The 17,247-nt window shown below is 37.1% G+C and overlaps 2 protein-coding genes across 2 annotated transcripts; both read right to left on the bottom strand.

Moving 5' to 3' along the window:
* Positions 1–5,848: 5,848 nt before the first annotated feature.
* LOC120338707 (kelch domain-containing protein 1-like) lies at positions 5,849–8,953 on the bottom strand. The gene has a single exon (XM_039406618.2). The coding sequence runs from the start codon at positions 8,883–8,885 to the stop codon at positions 7,641–7,643; it is 1,245 nt and encodes a 414-aa protein (XP_039262552.2). The 5' UTR covers positions 8,886–8,953; the 3' UTR covers positions 5,849–7,640.
* Positions 8,954–8,986: 33 nt separating this feature from the next.
* On the bottom strand, positions 8,987–12,683 carry LOC120338706 (uncharacterized). The gene has a single exon (XM_039406617.2). The coding sequence runs from the start codon at positions 12,311–12,313 to the stop codon at positions 10,031–10,033; it is 2,283 nt and encodes a 760-aa protein (XP_039262551.2). The 5' UTR covers positions 12,314–12,683; the 3' UTR covers positions 8,987–10,030.
* Positions 12,684–17,247: the final 4,564 nt, after the last annotated feature.

The following is a 17,247-nucleotide window of genomic DNA, read 5'->3' as shown; positions in this document are numbered from 1 at the left end:
ATATGCAAATGTTCTATAAATTCTCCATGATACAAGTTCAACTAGAAGTAATATATATAATTAAAATATCGATAAGAGAATATAGAATTGAATACGAAAATTCGAGAAATTTGTTTTTACGTGTGGAAGGTAATTGAATTGGAGAATGCTGCTTAAATGCTCAGTTGTCCGGACACTCGTGCGATACCGATACTGTCTGATCGTACCGGTACCCAGCATATAGTCACGCATGACACGAGTGGGAAATACGGATAGTCTAGTAGAATAATATGGTGAATCGCGGTAGGATTGAAATAAATGGTTGAGCCCGCGTGATTTATCATTCGTCTGGATCGGTACGTTACGGCTGTACGGTATGCCATACCGTATGCACATGCCGAAATGCACGTTCCATTGAAATCAGGTCTAACCCTAATCGCCTCGTGGTTGTACGATCGAACAGTAGTGGCTAGAGCCGACGGACGAGTCTAACTAGGCTACTTTATGCACACAGTCTTTTTTCTAATAATTCAAGTCTGTGCTTTGTGAATTATTCACATTTTAGTTTTGCAGTTATTACAAATTACGATTACTATACAGGTACTTATTACAATGGCTGAAAAGAGGTCTTGCATAGGTACAATTGCGGTCAGATGGTACCGGTATCGCAAGAGTGTCTAGCTAGACAACTGAGCAGTTGAGCAGCACTTTAATTACCTTCTACACGTAAAAACAAATTTCCCGAATTTTCGTACTCAATTCTATATTCTCTTATCAACATAATAAATATATTACTTCTAGTCAAACTTGTAGCATGGAGAATTTAGAGAACATTTTCGTTTTGAATTTATTGGATATTGCTCAAGAAAATCAGTGAGTTAGAAACCCAGTTTGTGCGCGTAGGATTATGCATGACAACGTTGGTCCCAAGCAGTAGCAAATTTTCTCAAAATGAAATCGTTGTCAACCTTTTTATTCACGTTTATTTATTTGCTTTTTTTTATTTCGTTTTTATTTTATTTTCGCTTTATTTTTAACTTTTTTTTTTGCATTTTATTTTTTTCTCATTTTATTTTAATGTTTTTTCACAACTATTTTTTTAATTTATTTTTATTTTTCAATTTTACGAGTGACAACGATGGGCCACCATACCTGTCCATGTGGGGTATGGAAATAGTTACGCCCCATGAGACTCTAACCAGCATAGAGTAATCAGAGGTACCTTGTCAAGAGTATTCCTAAAGCTTAGCATGGTGCGGCGATCAACTCCCCCTTATTATGAGTGCTCATCACCTATAGTCCTGATCTTATATGGATCAGATTCCCCCTCTCTGATTGTCATTATGTTAGTCATCTTTGGCACCTTAACTGATTCGTTAGTTTTTTTCGAGAAATTATGCATCGCAAATGTGAGTATCGATTTAGCATCTAAAATTGCAATTGCTTGAGTTTGTTCAGAAGGGAGAGACAATGAATTCACTTCAGGAGAGAATACTATTTTATGCCCGATTAATTTCACAGAGCCAAGATTGAATTCCTCAGCTTCCCCTATTGTGAATGTTGATGTTTGTGAGTTCCCTTTTTGTCCTACGGAAATACAATTACCTCCATTACTTGGTGCTGTGCTACCAATTCCAGATGCTTCATCTATCTTCTTTCTTCCACATTGTAATGTAGAAGAAGTTTGCTGAGTGAATTCAGAATCATTACTAGGTACAGCATTTTCAGTTATCACATTTTTATGATGGTTTAGATGTATAGCCAAGCGGTGTTTAAAATAATATCTTCTTCCGCAAATGTGGCAACCCAAGCGCTTAAATCCTGTATGATATTTTTGATGATTTTCTAACGACCATTCATAATGAAAACTTTTCCCACATAATTTACATTTATATGGTCTGTTCGAGTGTGCAATCATATGCTTCTTTAAAAAGCTATCGCGAACATAACCAGCCCCGCAAACTTGACATTTATGAACTCTTGGAGCATGAGCTTGCGAATGGAAAGTCAGGTCTTGTCGTCGACGAAATGTTCTTTTACAAACTTTGCATAAAAAAGTGTTCGCATCGTCCCCAAAGACATGCTCAGGGCAGCTCGGTTTATGAGAAGGAAAATGCCAGCGAAGACTTTTATAATTGTCGAACTTCTTGCCACATATTTCACATATATGTGGCGGATGCTGGTTCACATGTCTTACCAAACTTTTTTTTTGACTAAAAGAGCTTCCACAAATGGTACAAACAAAAGGCTTCCCCATATGTCGTTTCTTCTTATGCGTATTTAAGATGTGTTTTGTCCAAAACTTTTTTCCGCATATTTCACAAGGAACATTTGGTTGAGATGTGTGAGATTTTATGTGCATGTTTAATGACGATTTATGAGTGAAAGTCTTCCCGCATATTTCACATGTATAAGGCTTTACACCGGTGTGAAACACCATAATATGATACTCCAGATGCGATTTTTGATCAAAATCCTTGCCACACACATGGCAATATAGTACTTTTCGACCTTTTTTGTGGAACTTTAAATGCCTTTCCAATTTATCTGACGAGTCGAACATCCTCTCACATATGTTACAAATTTCAGTTTTATTAGAAATATCTTTTTTGATGATATAATCAATAATATCATTCAAAAGACTGCGAGCTATCTCAAAACAATTTTCATCAGTAATGAAATCCTTATTAATAATGAGATATTCATCACTTAAAGAAGTAGCATTTAAAGAAGTGTTATCAGTAGTTAACTCCTTATCACTCAGATGGGTGCCTTCATTACAATCAGACGATTTCTGCCTGTTATCAGTTAGATAAGCCTTATCAATACTGGTGAGCAATTTCGGTTCATTCTTATCACCTAGACAAGTGGTATTAGTTAGCCCTTCATCAGTAATTAGGCCCTTTTCAATTTGATAGGCGTTATCTGTACAGTTAGGCAAATCCTCTTGAAGATAGTCAGATAACTCACCATTTGATAAGAACCCTAAATTGGAACCAGTTAGAAGATCAGCATTAGATTCATTCTGCTCCTGTACCGCCATGACAGAATCAAATTCATGATTGTCTTTTTCATAGACAACAGTACTGTTTATATTAGCTCTAACAGTATCTTGGTTATGGCTCGTAAATTCTCCCGTGTCTTCACATAGCATATATTTATCATTGATATCAGCATTGCCATTATCTTTGATTGTAGTGTTGCCAGAAATATTTGTAATTTTGTCTCTATCAGATGTTCTACAGTCATTGGTCGATAAAGAAAAACCCCCAGATAAATGACTTGCTTCATATATTATGTCTTCATCTATACAGATTTCAACATAAGTGAAATCTTTAGGCACAGTTTCCATATTCTAAAAGTATAAAAAGAAAACAATGATAATAAGTTGGCATTCTTTGTTCAATCAGTCTGAAACGCCGGCGAATATACAAAGTAAGAAATAGGATCGGATAGAACAGTACTTCTCAACCTTTTAAGGCTCATGGCCCCTTTTCTAGAGGCTTTTAGCACTCATGGCCCCCTTTTATCCTTTCGGTGGTAAATTCCAAATTTCATTATGTTCAAACAATTCATGCTGAACAAAGTGAAAACACCCTGTGAAATAACTTTATCAAGCAATGAAACTAGGAAGAACGGGGAATGCTCTTGTGAAGGGGAACGAAAAATCAGTTTGCGTCTAGCATTGTGGCCCTCTCTATGGGCCACAGGGTGAGAACCACTGAACTAGAATAACTCAGACAACTTGGCATGACATACTTCAATATAAGAATGTGAATATTTAAAAAGATAAACCAGGGATGTGAAGTTTAAATAAACCATGAAAAGTTACATAAACCACACTGTGACGCCAAGATACAGTAAAACCTGTAACTTCGGATTATTTTTCCAATTGTTTATATCCCAACTAAATTCCTTCTCCGCTCTAAGTTGCGGTGACAAAGAGCGGGGATTCTCCATCCGAAGTTAGACATTTAGTGGCGTGGTGACAGATAACAGAAAATAAGGCAAGAAAAATAACAATAATGTAATATATCCCAAATTTGACGTAAAGTGGACAACAAATGGAAAACATATTATTGAAAATATAGTGAAATAGTGAAACCATCCAAAGTTACCCAGATCTACAATACGTCAACATAGATAATTTTCATGAGGAAGATAAACCAAATATGTGGAATTGGAAGAAACTGTAATCGGTCAGTTACAACAGGGTTTGCCAAACTGGGGTCTGTAATGACTGCACAGGGGGTCCGCAACGATATAAAAAGAGTTTGAAACATATACATTTTACCGTATACAAACACTGTCAAATAGACATTCTCAAACGAGATAAAGTCAAAAATTCAAGCAATCGCAAATCGGTATTGTTACGAAACTTTAACAATGGGAGTGATAAAGATGTTGTAGAACGATTCTTGCTTTTAGCGTCAGAGTCAAAGGGCTACATCGTCGGTATAATTGATCGTATGGGTTACTGAGTTATCAACAGTCGATAACTTGTACGACTTTGCTAAGGTCATTTGAGCCTGTTACCGTTGCTGCAAGGAAGGGGCATGAAACGGAATTTAGTTAAATATGTCGCCACATAGACATTCTTGAACGAGATAAAATCTTAAGTTCACGCAATCGCAAGTGTTACGAAACTTCAACAATGGGGGTGAAAAAGATGTTGTAGAAGGATTCTTGTTTTTAGCGTCTGTGAGGTAGACCTTCGTCACAGAGCTACATCGTCGGTAATAATTGATCGTATGGGTTACTGAGTTATCACCAGTTGATAACTTGTACGACTTTGCTAAGGTCATTTGAGCCTGTTACCGTTGTTGCAAAGAAGGGCCATGGAACAAAATTTAGTAGACTGTGTGACACTGTAGTTATATACACAATTAAATTAGGTCAATGTGTTCAAATAGTACGGTATGTATTGAATCAGACTTCCATGAGTTTTAATTCGTCAAAGAAAACATTATCCTTTATCATTGGTTAGGCATTGAAATTGATACGGCATAGAATAAGGATCCGTCAAAAATAAAATTCACAAACAGTTATATATAGTTATATGAATCAACCTGTGACACACAGTAGTCAAGTAATCCGCTCGCTTTCAAGATATAAACGAGAATATCGGTTGGAAACCGAAGACTTATCGATCGATAGGGGATCCCCAAAACAGAAACTGCAGTTTCGATTCATCCGCTCTTGTAACTTGCGCACTGCGCATCGCACACACACACTCGTCTCAAAATTCTCTCGCTTTACAAAAATCTAGCTCACTATATCAATAATTGATTGATAACTCGCTAATTATACGACATAATTCGCCCAAAATCAATAGGTTTCTGGTCCGAGATAAGATGAATGCACATGCAAAATTTGGAGCAGATTCAACCTCGCATTCGCGAGATATCGCGTTCATCTAACAGACACACAGACAGACATACATACAGACAAATACCTATCAATATACTTACCGATCTTAAGATCGATAAGTAATAATTTTCATGATGGAGGTAAACTGGGAGGACTATAAAGAATTTGAGAAATGCATTTATCACTGGAATAAAACTCTATAAAGAGTCTCTTCTCCGAAGTAGAGAGTCTAAATTTTATGCTGAGTATTAAAATTATCTTCAGAAACCTAAAAAGCTTTAACTTTACTAAGTGTTCCTAAAAACAGTCTATTATACGAAGCTGGATTACATCATAGACGTCACAGTAAAATTATTTTTTATTACAAAGTCAGAGGTTATTTGTGAATATTTTTTGACTCCACAACTCTGGGGTGAACATGCCATTGGGCCCGTGCTTTGGCATCAGCAAGTATTCAAGTATACCAGGGCAAGTGAAAATCATGTTAATTTCCTTTAACAACACTAGTTCATGCCTTTTGCTCAGAACAAGGCCCTGTACAAACAGCCACTGGTATCTAACAATATGTAATAACAATAAAAGGTTCCCGTACATTTCAACCCACGACAATAGCACCTGCATACGGTGACCGTACATTTGAACCCACGTACATTTGAACCCATGTGCATATCCACGGGTTCAATCTATATGCGGGTGTTAAAACCCATGGGTTAGGGTTAGTATGGGTTCAACTATCCGAAAAACAAAAAAAATTCCATAGATGCAATAGCATACAGGTGCAATTGTCATGGGTTCAAATGTAATGGAACCCCTGCATACTATTGCACCTATAGAAATTTTTTTGTTTTGCGGACATTTGAACCCATACTAACCCTAACCCATGGGTTTTAGCACCTGCATATAGATTGAACCCGCGGATATACACATGGGTTCAAATGTACGGTCACCACAATAAAAATACCATACTATGCAATTCAAGAGTCCTGTAAACTGCTTGTCTGACGAACTTTAAACGAAATGTTAGGGAAATATATTGGTTTTGGTGTGTCTTGAATTGTAGAAAATCGTATTTTTATTCTTGCATTATACAAATCCACTAGCACTAAGACCAGTGGTGAGGTTCAAATATTTTGTCAGCCGGTTCCATCAACAAATGCCATATTTTTCAGCCGATTCTGTTACATAAAGTCAAGTTTTTTTCAATAATGCCAACCGGTTCCCTGATCTCATAAAATACTGTGAGACAGTTCTATAGACTCGGTGCGAACCGGCTGAATCCCACTACTGACTAAGACATTAAAAAAGGATTGAGAGTTTGTCTCGCGTAACCTCTACTAATGGGAATATGTAAGTAGGAAACAGAATCTTTCCGGCTCAGTACTGCCTACCCAATTTCTTGCACTCTGGGAGAGGTGTTTGAACCTGAGATGTTCAACTTATAATGCCATTCTAACGCTTTATCCACTTTACGGCATCATCACAGCAATTCGTAACCTGGTGTCACAAATTTGGAATAAATTATTTAAACAACAAACTGAAATAGACTTAGATAGCTCGCTTTCTAATAAAAAACAGAACAAATTTTATTTCAAATTGAATCTAACAACTGCATTATAAATTGAAGTACAAAATTCATGCTTACTTTGACATTGGATAACAATAACATCACATATTAGTGAGATATAGTTAAAAAGATACACATTAAATATATATCAGTATGATAAGAAAGGCTAAAAAAATCTACAAAAATTTTAATTTTTACAATTTAAGGTATAAATGAAGGGCAGTGGGCGGATGAATTTTATAAAAAGGGAAATAAGGCATATTAAAAATTCAGGTACATTGTTTATGCTCAATTTGACATGGGATACCTGCACATATTAGTAAGATATAGTTGAATTGATACACTAAGCGTAGCCCATAATTTTCTAATTGCCAAGTTAGTTCATACGATCCATGGGTCTGGCCAGAGGATGAAAGAAATAGGTTTTCATAAGTCTTGGCGGTCTAAAAAGCGTTTTAAGCAACAAAAAGTTGCTATGTATGTAAAAATGCCTTTTTTTACATTTCAAAAAGGGGGGTTTCCCCTGGCTGTATGTCAGGATAATGAAGTCTGTATTTTGGTGGTGGGAGTGGGAGCCAGTTTTTCAAATAGTTTTGAATTGAATAGAATCTTAATCTTACAGCCATGCCAAAAATATGGACTGAAGCTTATGGAGATCATCGACGTTAACCATGATTTCATCTACGGCATGAACATAATAATAATAAACTAATTTCTACAAATTTTCCTAGTTATTACTACTATTGGATGTTGGTTGCAAGTTCAGGAATGCAGGTAAAGAAGATTGTTGTTCATTCACTTGTTGTTGCTCGGTTTCTTCTTTCTTTAAAGCCCCACCAGTCAAAATATTCTCAACAGGCACTGCATAACAATCTGTATAAAATGTAGTGCAAGAGTTCAATACCGGGTCAAGATCTGACGTTCCGAAACAAAGCAATAAATGATTTTTGACGGCAGAGAGTGAATGTAACCCCATAGCTGGAGGCGTGGCAGCGTCATCAGAAAAATTTGGTTGAAACCACTGATTTGTGTCTAGATCATATACATGAAAGTCTTTGAAATGCGTATTGTCAATTCCACGACCACCAAGAATGACAATTCTTCCACTAATAGCGGCGGCAGCATGAAACGAACGTGGCTCAGGAGCATAACCTAGTGTTGTCAACTCGGTCCACTCATTTGTAGCAACTGAAAACGACCAAACATCATTTTTACGTCCGACAGAGTCTCTTCCACCGAAAACGATCAACGATTGGTCCATGGTACACATTGTGTGTGCAGCTCTTGGGCTTGGAGATAGTCTATTAGTTCCACTATGCAACCAATCCCAACGCTGTGTTAAAGTATCAAATCTGTAAACATCGTTAAACCAGGTGAACATGGCGGCTTGCTGTTCTTGTTCAAACTCTTGTACTTCTTCATCTTCATAATTCTCATCGCCGTCATCTTCTGGAATATCTTCCAAATCAGTGGGAGAAGCACCCGGTCCAAACCCACCGAAATAATATACATCGGTCCCAAACACACCAGATGTTAATTTATCCCTTGGACATGGAGGTTCACCCTCAAATTTAGAAACTTTCGACCATTTTCCGCTTGTTATTTCAAAGACATACATGTCATTTAGCCAACCATGGTTCTCACTCAAACCTCCAAACAAATATAACTTATCTCCCACAGCAGATAGCGTCGCTCCTGATCGTGGTTCTGGTATTTCATTCGATACTTCAACTTCTTCCCATTTATTCGATTCTACGTCGAAACTAATAAGTTGATTTGACTCTTTATTATTCGCAGTTTGCTGTTCAGCGCCGCAAATAACTCCACCAAAAATATATAATTTATTTCTGATGCTTGCACAGCACTGCCCTTCTCTTGGTTGAAAAGGGCATTTACTGAGCTGCTTCCAATTTATTTTTATGTCGTTTTCAATCTTTTTACTTGAAGTCGGTTGCGAAGCTTCATTTCCCATTTTTGTAGACTGCTACCAAGTATATTAACGTTAACATTAACTAATAATCTACAATTAAACAACAAAAGTCGCATTAATGTATTGTGATTAACAAATTGAAACAGGGCGAATAATTTAAAGTCATCATGGGTACTAAAGAGGGCGGTCCAGAAGTGTGTGTACCAATATGGAGGGAACTAATTTTGTTCGCCCACTTTACATCAAATTTTGTAAAGGGACGGAACTCTATGGGCAGGGGGTATATTCACTTGGCTAACACAGACAGTCCCCAAAATCGAAATAGAACTAAAACAAGGAAGATAGGAATGAAATATGGCCTAACCCTAACCTGGTACACACACTACAGGAGTACCCTGAAAATAATGTAACATGTGCCAAATATTTTGGGAAATAAGTTTACAAATGCCTTCACTAAATCAAAGTTTTTCCATTCGATACTCAGTTCGGAAACGCAATTAATTTTTCACAAATAGTGTGTTTAGCATGGCTTATCCTGGCCAAAGTGGTGGGTATTCATTGTGAAGTCTTCAAGCTGCAAGACCATCAGTGTGCCAAACATTTTGGGACATAATAATTATGCCATTTCATTCACTAAATTTCAAATTTTTCTATTCAAGAAATACACATTTTACAATAGGTTTTTTAAATACTATTTTTTAGGGGAAGTTGTTATGGCTTACCCAATTCAATACATCGGGTAAAGTGGGAGTCATTGAGCTGTAAGATCAAAATAATTGAGACCATTTAGGGCACCACACCAGAAGTTGTAAAGTTCAAATGAGGCAAAGTATAAGGCAAATACAATGCGAACATTGGAAATAAGTTTAAACAAAAAAATACAGAATAATATGATATCTCTACAATCACTGGCGGAAAACAGCATTCAAAATTAATGTCCAAAATGTTAAACAGAAATTAGCATGCAGCTAAACTAGAACTGTTTTTATCGAAAAATTAGATATTTTAGAATTCTGATTTATGATTTAATATTATTGATGTCAGTCAGAATTTCCCAGCAAATATTTTTACAATGTTCCATGACTTATTTAATGACATCAAAGGAAAAATTATACTTATTTGATTTTTTTTTTGAGAAGAGGGTGGGGGGAGGACGTTTCATGGGGAGAAGGGCCGTAATGCCAAATTCACTCGTCTAGAAGGTTCTGTCGCATTCGTATAATCTCCTTCATGCTCATACGACGCTTACTTTTAGCTTTGGGACTTTTTTGCTGAATACCTGATTCTATTTTAGGTTTTTCAGTCGCAGGTTTTTCAATTTTGGGCGACTTTTCAGAGTCCTTTTTCACGGCGGGTAGAATGTCCACTTTTTTCGTTTCGTTAATTTTCGGTTTTGTATTTTTGTTTATTTTGTTCAACTTCTGATCAGGTTTCTTTGACTTTTGCTTTTTTGGGTTGGCTTGGGGCACGTTCTTTTCTTTCTTTATGTTCTTTGGTGCTATTTTACCTTGTTTGGCCTCTATGTATTTAGTAATACTACGTTTTTTCTCTTTCACTCCAATGATTGGACGAATTAAAGCACCGGGTTTATGTTTATTCTTTTGATACTTTTTAAGCTGTTTCATTGCATCTACTTTCCGTTTTGTTCCTTTTGAATCTTGAATTTTCTTTTTTCCCTGTGGTTTTTCTGTTTCTGATTCTGTTTTTTCTGTCTTTTCAGCATTTTCAATCTCAACATCTTCCCCTCCTTCAATTTCTTCGTCTTTCACGACAGGAATTGTGTTCGAAAATTTCTTCAATTTTGCAATGTAAAAACCGTCCATATTTTGAGTATGTGGGTACACTCGTTTTGTTAATTTCAGCGAAGGATGGAATCGGAAATTACGGTAATTTACGAATCCAGCTGTGCCGAAATCGAGGCCAGTTTCAACAAGTTTTACGTTTCTCCTTTTCAAAGCGTAATTCACCACATCCTCATTTTCCTCAACCAGAATAGAACAAGTACAATAAACAATATATCCACCTGTATCTGATTTAGCATTGCAAGAATCAATAGCCGACAAAATTAATTCTTTTTGTAAATGGGAACATCGTTTTATATCGTCTTCGTCCTTATTTGTTTTTATTGAAGGATCTTTAGATATCACACCGGTTCCACTGCATGGAGCATCCAGTAAAACCCGAGAAAAATTACCCATAATGGTAGGAAACGATCTCCCATCATAATTCGAAACGACAGAATTACTAACCCCGAGTCTGTGCAGATTTCCAACTACAGCACGTATTCTAGCAGCATTGACATCATTCGCAAACACCAGGCCAGTATTTTTCATTAATTGAGCAACGTAAGACGTTTTGCCGCCAGGGGCAGCACACATGTCAAGAATTCTTTCTCCTGGTTGAGGAGCTAATGCAATAACAGGAAGAAAACTTGATGCTCCCTGAAGTATATAATGACCAGCTAAGTACTCCGGCGTTGCTCCGATAGGAACAGAAGAATCATAGACAACCAACCCAACCTTAGTCCAGTTACCGAGCGGATCCAAGTTCACTCCGCGGCCAATCAAAGCCTGTGCCAGGTCTCTTCTTCTTGTCTTCAGAGTATTTGTACGAATGGTGATCGGACGTTGTACTTCGTTTGCTTCCAAGAATTCAACTAGTTCAGATAAGGAAAACAATTCCATGAGCCTGGACATAAGGAATTCATTATAGCTGTAATATGTACATAAATCTTTACACAACACAGTGCAATACTCTTTCCTTTTTCGATTTGGATCTCTCTTGTTGGCAAAATCTGATAATATAGAAAGAATATCTTTTATTCTTTGCTGAATAACTTCCAAACCAGCAGCAGGAATGCTATCCTTTTCTATCTCTTGCCCACTTGGTAGAACAAACGCTTCAGATTCTTGGATATTCGTTTGAATTTGATCGTCCTTGACTGCGATGTTAATTTCCATTCTTTTTTTCTGTAGAGCTTTCGTCTTTTTTTCTACATCAAGAAGTGTTCCTGTATCATTTTCATCCTCGGTTTCTGTCCCTTCCTCATCGCTCAGCATTTCTTCTAAAACTTTTTGTTTTATTGCAGCTTTAGCCTCGTCCTCGCTGTCCATTTGCTCGCCGTAATCATCATCCATTTCCAATTCTGAATCATCGTCACCAGAAAAAAGTTTTAATCCATCGCCGTTGTTATTCGAATAATCCACACCAAGTTTATCGTTCTCCATATAAACATCGTTGTCCGTTATCCCATTCTCTTCTTGTCCGACTTCGTCAAGTTGCGTTGTCTTCGTTTTTTTCTGTTTTTGTTCGCGAGTTTTCATTCGTTTTTTCGCTCTACTAGTCATTCCTTTTCCTTCTTTTTGTTCATCTTTCCATACCTTTGGCATTTCGAAATCTTGTTGCCGTCTTGCTTTTTTACCAGGCCCCCTAACTCTCTGGTTTATCTCATCTTTATTTAGTCTTCCCATCGTTTTTATCTATTCCCAATAATCCCTCAAATCCTTTTTCTTTATAGATTTTTTGACCTCTTTCAAATAAAGTAGGGGGAGGATTATCAACAGTATAAATTGAAGAGTTCGGATCCGCTTGTCGCCTTGCTCCTTCGGTATAAATTGTGTAAGCAAACGCTGACGTGAAGACAACAAGGAAGAGTATATCACCGACGGACGTTCCTGTTATTAACCGTGGTTTTGCTTTTCTAAAAGACTTTTTTCGCAATTCTTCAAATTCAGGAGAAAATTTTGATGAAGGATGATTTCCCATGAATATTAATACATCAAGTAACAATTTATGTTACATTCGAGAATATGACAATATAACTAATGATATTTAATTCATAATAAGAAAATTGAAATAGAAAAATAAAATGTTTAAAGCAATTTCTCAAAGCACTATTCATAATTCACTATTCATAATATATAAGGTCATTAATCCAAAATGGCGGAACTACAAGCACTGTTTCAAAAATACAGAAAAAATGTAAATCTTTGATTTCTCATTCCGTTTTCTAAACGTTAAGAATGTGTTTGTCATCGGACCTCTGATTATCTGCGTGGGATAATGCTGAAATTTAGTAAAACCATTCAGTTAGTTAGTTTTAAATTAGACCTGAAAGGCCATAATATTGCTTTTTTCCGCGAATGAAATATACAAAAAACCCCACCTACAGTACGACGCACTATGCAAATTCCAAGAATATCTCTTCATTTGGTTCAATGAAACAAACAAACACTGCATGTGTCTCACGAGGGGCGTCTGACACGACGGCAGATGCGTCATATCGCGCCATGCTTGCCTCGATAATAATCTAAATTAATTGCGGCTGCCACATGATCAATATTGCCGTTTTTTGCTAAACACTCTCGAATGCCATGTTAGAAAATTATTTCCTCCAGTAAATCGGTCTATTCTTGCGCTTCTTTGTAGTTTTTTGTGCAACTTCATTTTATTGATATTGAGGGACAACAATGTCAAGATCTCCCCCAAAGGAGGGGTGTTTTTTCTTCGTCAAAATGGGATTCTCTGAAACGGGACTATGTCTCTCTATCTGAAAAGTTATTTCAAAGAATGGTAATCCAGCGTTTCCCAATCTAGAGGGAATCCCATCTCAGGTAATCAACAGTCGAGGTGCCGTGGCAAGCATTATCTTTACGCTTACCACGATCTGACTACTGGCTAGACAATGCGCCACACCGCTGAGCTTTTATCTCTAATTATCAGTACCGGTACGGTACACCAATGCCAAGCGAATTCAGATATTTCTGTATTTAGAGGATCATTATAGATTTAGGATACCCTAAAAGTCAGAGAAGACAGCCTAATCGAGTAATCTCGGCTGTTGGCGAATAGTCTGATACCGGTACCGTACGGTACCGGTAGTGCAACTGGACCATAAGTCGTGGTAAACAGTACCGGTATGATTATGCTGACTTATCGACTTTCCTCTTCCCTCTGTCCTTTGGATGAATAAAAAAAATCCTATTCCATACTAATCTCTGAACACGAAAATATCTACGAAAATATCTACCAGGTAAACGAGCACTATATATCATATTTATGAAACTATTTCTGGTGTACTGGCAAAGGAAAAGCTCGTACAATAATGCCGAAGCCTGGAATTGAGCGTGAAGACACCGCGCTTTGCTCAGCACGTGTGCCTGCCCACTTAGCGAATTGTTTTCAGATTGTAGCGCTAACGCGATTTTGTACGGGAAACAATTTCTTGTTAAAATCGTGGTTCACAGATGCACATTGACACGTCTTATCCACGCCGCATCTATCCTGTCGGCTGTAACATTGAGACAATAAATTGAATCTTGAATTCTTGAATCATGATGGTGAGTAATATTAAAGTAAACAAATATTAAGCAATACACACGATTAGCCCGTGAACGGCTTTCATTCGAATAAGTAAATGTTTCCTTTGCTTTATTTTCGGCTGTAATTCTGCTACAATGTGTCGCAAACCAGATAAGTCATAGTCATAGTCAAGATTATTTTTTCCATTCAGTAAAAAAAGTATACATGCAAAATTAAGACAAATAAATAATATCGAATACACATTTCACTGGGAAAGGAAAGCCGCGGGGAACCAAAGCTGGTTATCAAGCAGCGACACCCAAGGTTCAAATATCTAAATAAACATTAGCCAAGTTTTAGCAACTTAATTGTTGGAGAACTGTTATCATTGATAAGCGAGGCTTGGTAGTTGAATCATCAGAATTTGAATTCAGGCTTGATGACGGCATAGAGGCAAAGTTCAGCAAATGAACAAAGAGACGTAGCGAACAACACCAATAGGGAATGATGGAAAGAAAGCCGTAGAGAGCGAGAGCGTGAAATGAAGGACCATCCGACGGCGCCGATTTAGATATTTTTCTTGCTGAGATATATATCTTCATAGAGGAACTTGAGAAACGCAAAATGAATGTATTGAACATTGATTTTTTAATTTGGACATTGATATATATTCTCTTCAGCAGATACCAGACTTCGTCCGACTCCAAACACGGGAAATTTCAGAAACACAATAGTGTCACCAATTCATGACTTCTTGGCATTGTCGTCATCACATTAGTAAATAAAAAGGTGACCTTTAGCCCCCGCGTTCTATGTTGATGAAAGAGTTTAATTAAACAAGGAAAATAAATAGAAACTGATGATTGACAGCAAGTGAAAAATTTGCAATTGTTATAAAAAAAAATTTCTGGAAGGTCAAGAAAACATCACTTATGTTTTCGGTAAATATGAGAGGCTCAAATTCGAGAGTGAAAAATTCTGTTATGACGTGTTTCATACATTATTTTTGGGCGCTCCAGACGTATGTGTACCAATATGGAGGTAACTATTTTTTTTCGCCTTAATAAACATCAAGTTGTGTAAAGGGACGGAAGCCTATGGGCACGGGGTATATTCACTTGGCTAACGCAGACAGTCCACGAACTCGCAATAGAACTAAAAATGGAGAAAAGGCTGTTGAGAAGATGAAAGCCGACGGCTTAATCATATGATGAACCACGGCCACGTTTACAAGTCTATGTCGGGTATGGAATAGTTGACCAGGTATTTGTTTTTAGAATCCGTAGTCGACCAGCGTTTACGTGAATTACACCAGCAAGTTCAATTAAGCCAACCCGCACTCATTTACTCGATGGCCCAATACAGCAATACGTGTGTAAAAAAAATGTGTCGGTTATTCATAGCAAACACACATTCAGATTTATCCTAAACATAATTATCTTCGTATAAATATCGTGTTTCCCCGAAAATAAGACTGGGTCTTATTTCAATTTTTATCCGAAAAATAACACTAGGGCTTATTTTCGGAGGATGTCTTCTATTTTCATTTACCGAAAACAAACTTACAAAAAAGAGAATGGCGAGATTTTGAAATACAAAATATGAGAACCGATATCCATTTACTTATAAATAACACGTTTTTATTCAAGATAATTGCAAAACATAGATTATTAATCATTTAAAACGTGTAGGCGAGATTTTTCGCTATCGACTAGACAATTAATGCAAACAATATGTAAATACAGTTCGAGGATATAAATACATTTGTATTTGAATATTCAGGAAGTGGCGTATATTCCTTCCAGTACAGATGGTAAGCCAAATACAAAACACAATTTCTCAAGTCACTAATCGTCACTTTACGTCAAGTTGTGTAACGGGACTGGAATCTATGGGCAGGGGATATATTCACTTAGCTAACACAGACAGTCCCCGAACTCGTAATGAAACTCAAATAAGGAAAATTATGACCTAACCTGGTACACATACTACATGAGTACCCAAAATTGTACCAACCCCTGAGTTAGGAAACACCTCTCTCCGCGTAAATGTAAAAGCTGGCGAGCACACAGCCTAGGTAAGGCCTACCCTGAATGCTCATGCATAATTATAGTATTACCTAAGTCGTGTTTAATATTTAGCTTAGCCGTAGATAAACATATCTGTAATCATACATGACCTCGGACATTCTCATTGTTTTGATGCCTCCTAAGTCATTTATACGGATTTTTCCACTCCTTCATATTTCCTGACTGTCCCACGCAATGACGACATATTTCCCATATTGGTATTACATGTTTTTGTGTAGAATAGCGTGGTTGATGGACGTTTATTTGGACAATTAACATAAATTAAAGGTTTCATCATTCAGAACAGTAGAGTCGAGCTTTACTGAGACAATAATTCGTGTAACTATCAGTTGAGGTTTCGCAAGACATAGAATAGACATAGCGAGAATATGTTTATAAGAAAAAGTCTATCAGTATTTTGAGACAGGCAATTGTGTAGTTAGGACAAGTTTATTTTTCCTACCCCTGAAAAATCGTGTCTGAAACCCACACGCCGTAAGTGCTCAAATAACGCCAGACAAAAATGTTATGTTAATGTAAATGCTGTAACTGCTAACAACGCCATAGAAAAATGTGATTCAAAAATATCGCCCGAATTTTATTTCTTCAAATCACGCTATACCCTATATGACATGGGACAAACCGGCTTAATCATAGATTGGGTGGGTTTGACTTGAAATAGACAGCCTGTCGAGCGCGAATTTGCGAATTTCATTTCACGCCAGACAGATTACACTTTTGTTTAGCGTTATTCAACGAGTTACGGCGTTTACTTCGCTAGACTCAAAAAATCAATCGTGCACAAATTTGGAGGAATAAAGTAAGCGCACAGTTTTACTGTGGAATGGACACCACGGGGAACCAAAGCTGATTATTAGCAGCGACACCCAAGGTTCTCACATGGCATTGGTTCTCAAACTTTCTCATCTCGTTACAAACTAAGAAATCGCAGGGCCAATCAATTCAAAACAAAGTTATTACGATTGAAAGTGAATAAAATTGAAACGAGGTCCCACCGTTGACAACCATACACG

The sequence above is a fragment of the Styela clava genome, chromosome 9, assembly GCF_964204865.1.
Source record: "Styela clava chromosome 9, kaStyClav1.hap1.2, whole genome shotgun sequence".
NCBI lineage: Eukaryota > Metazoa > Chordata > Ascidiacea > Stolidobranchia > Styelidae > Styela > Styela clava.
Note: the sequence above shows the minus strand (reverse complement) of the source record. Positions and strands in the feature narration are given on the sequence as shown.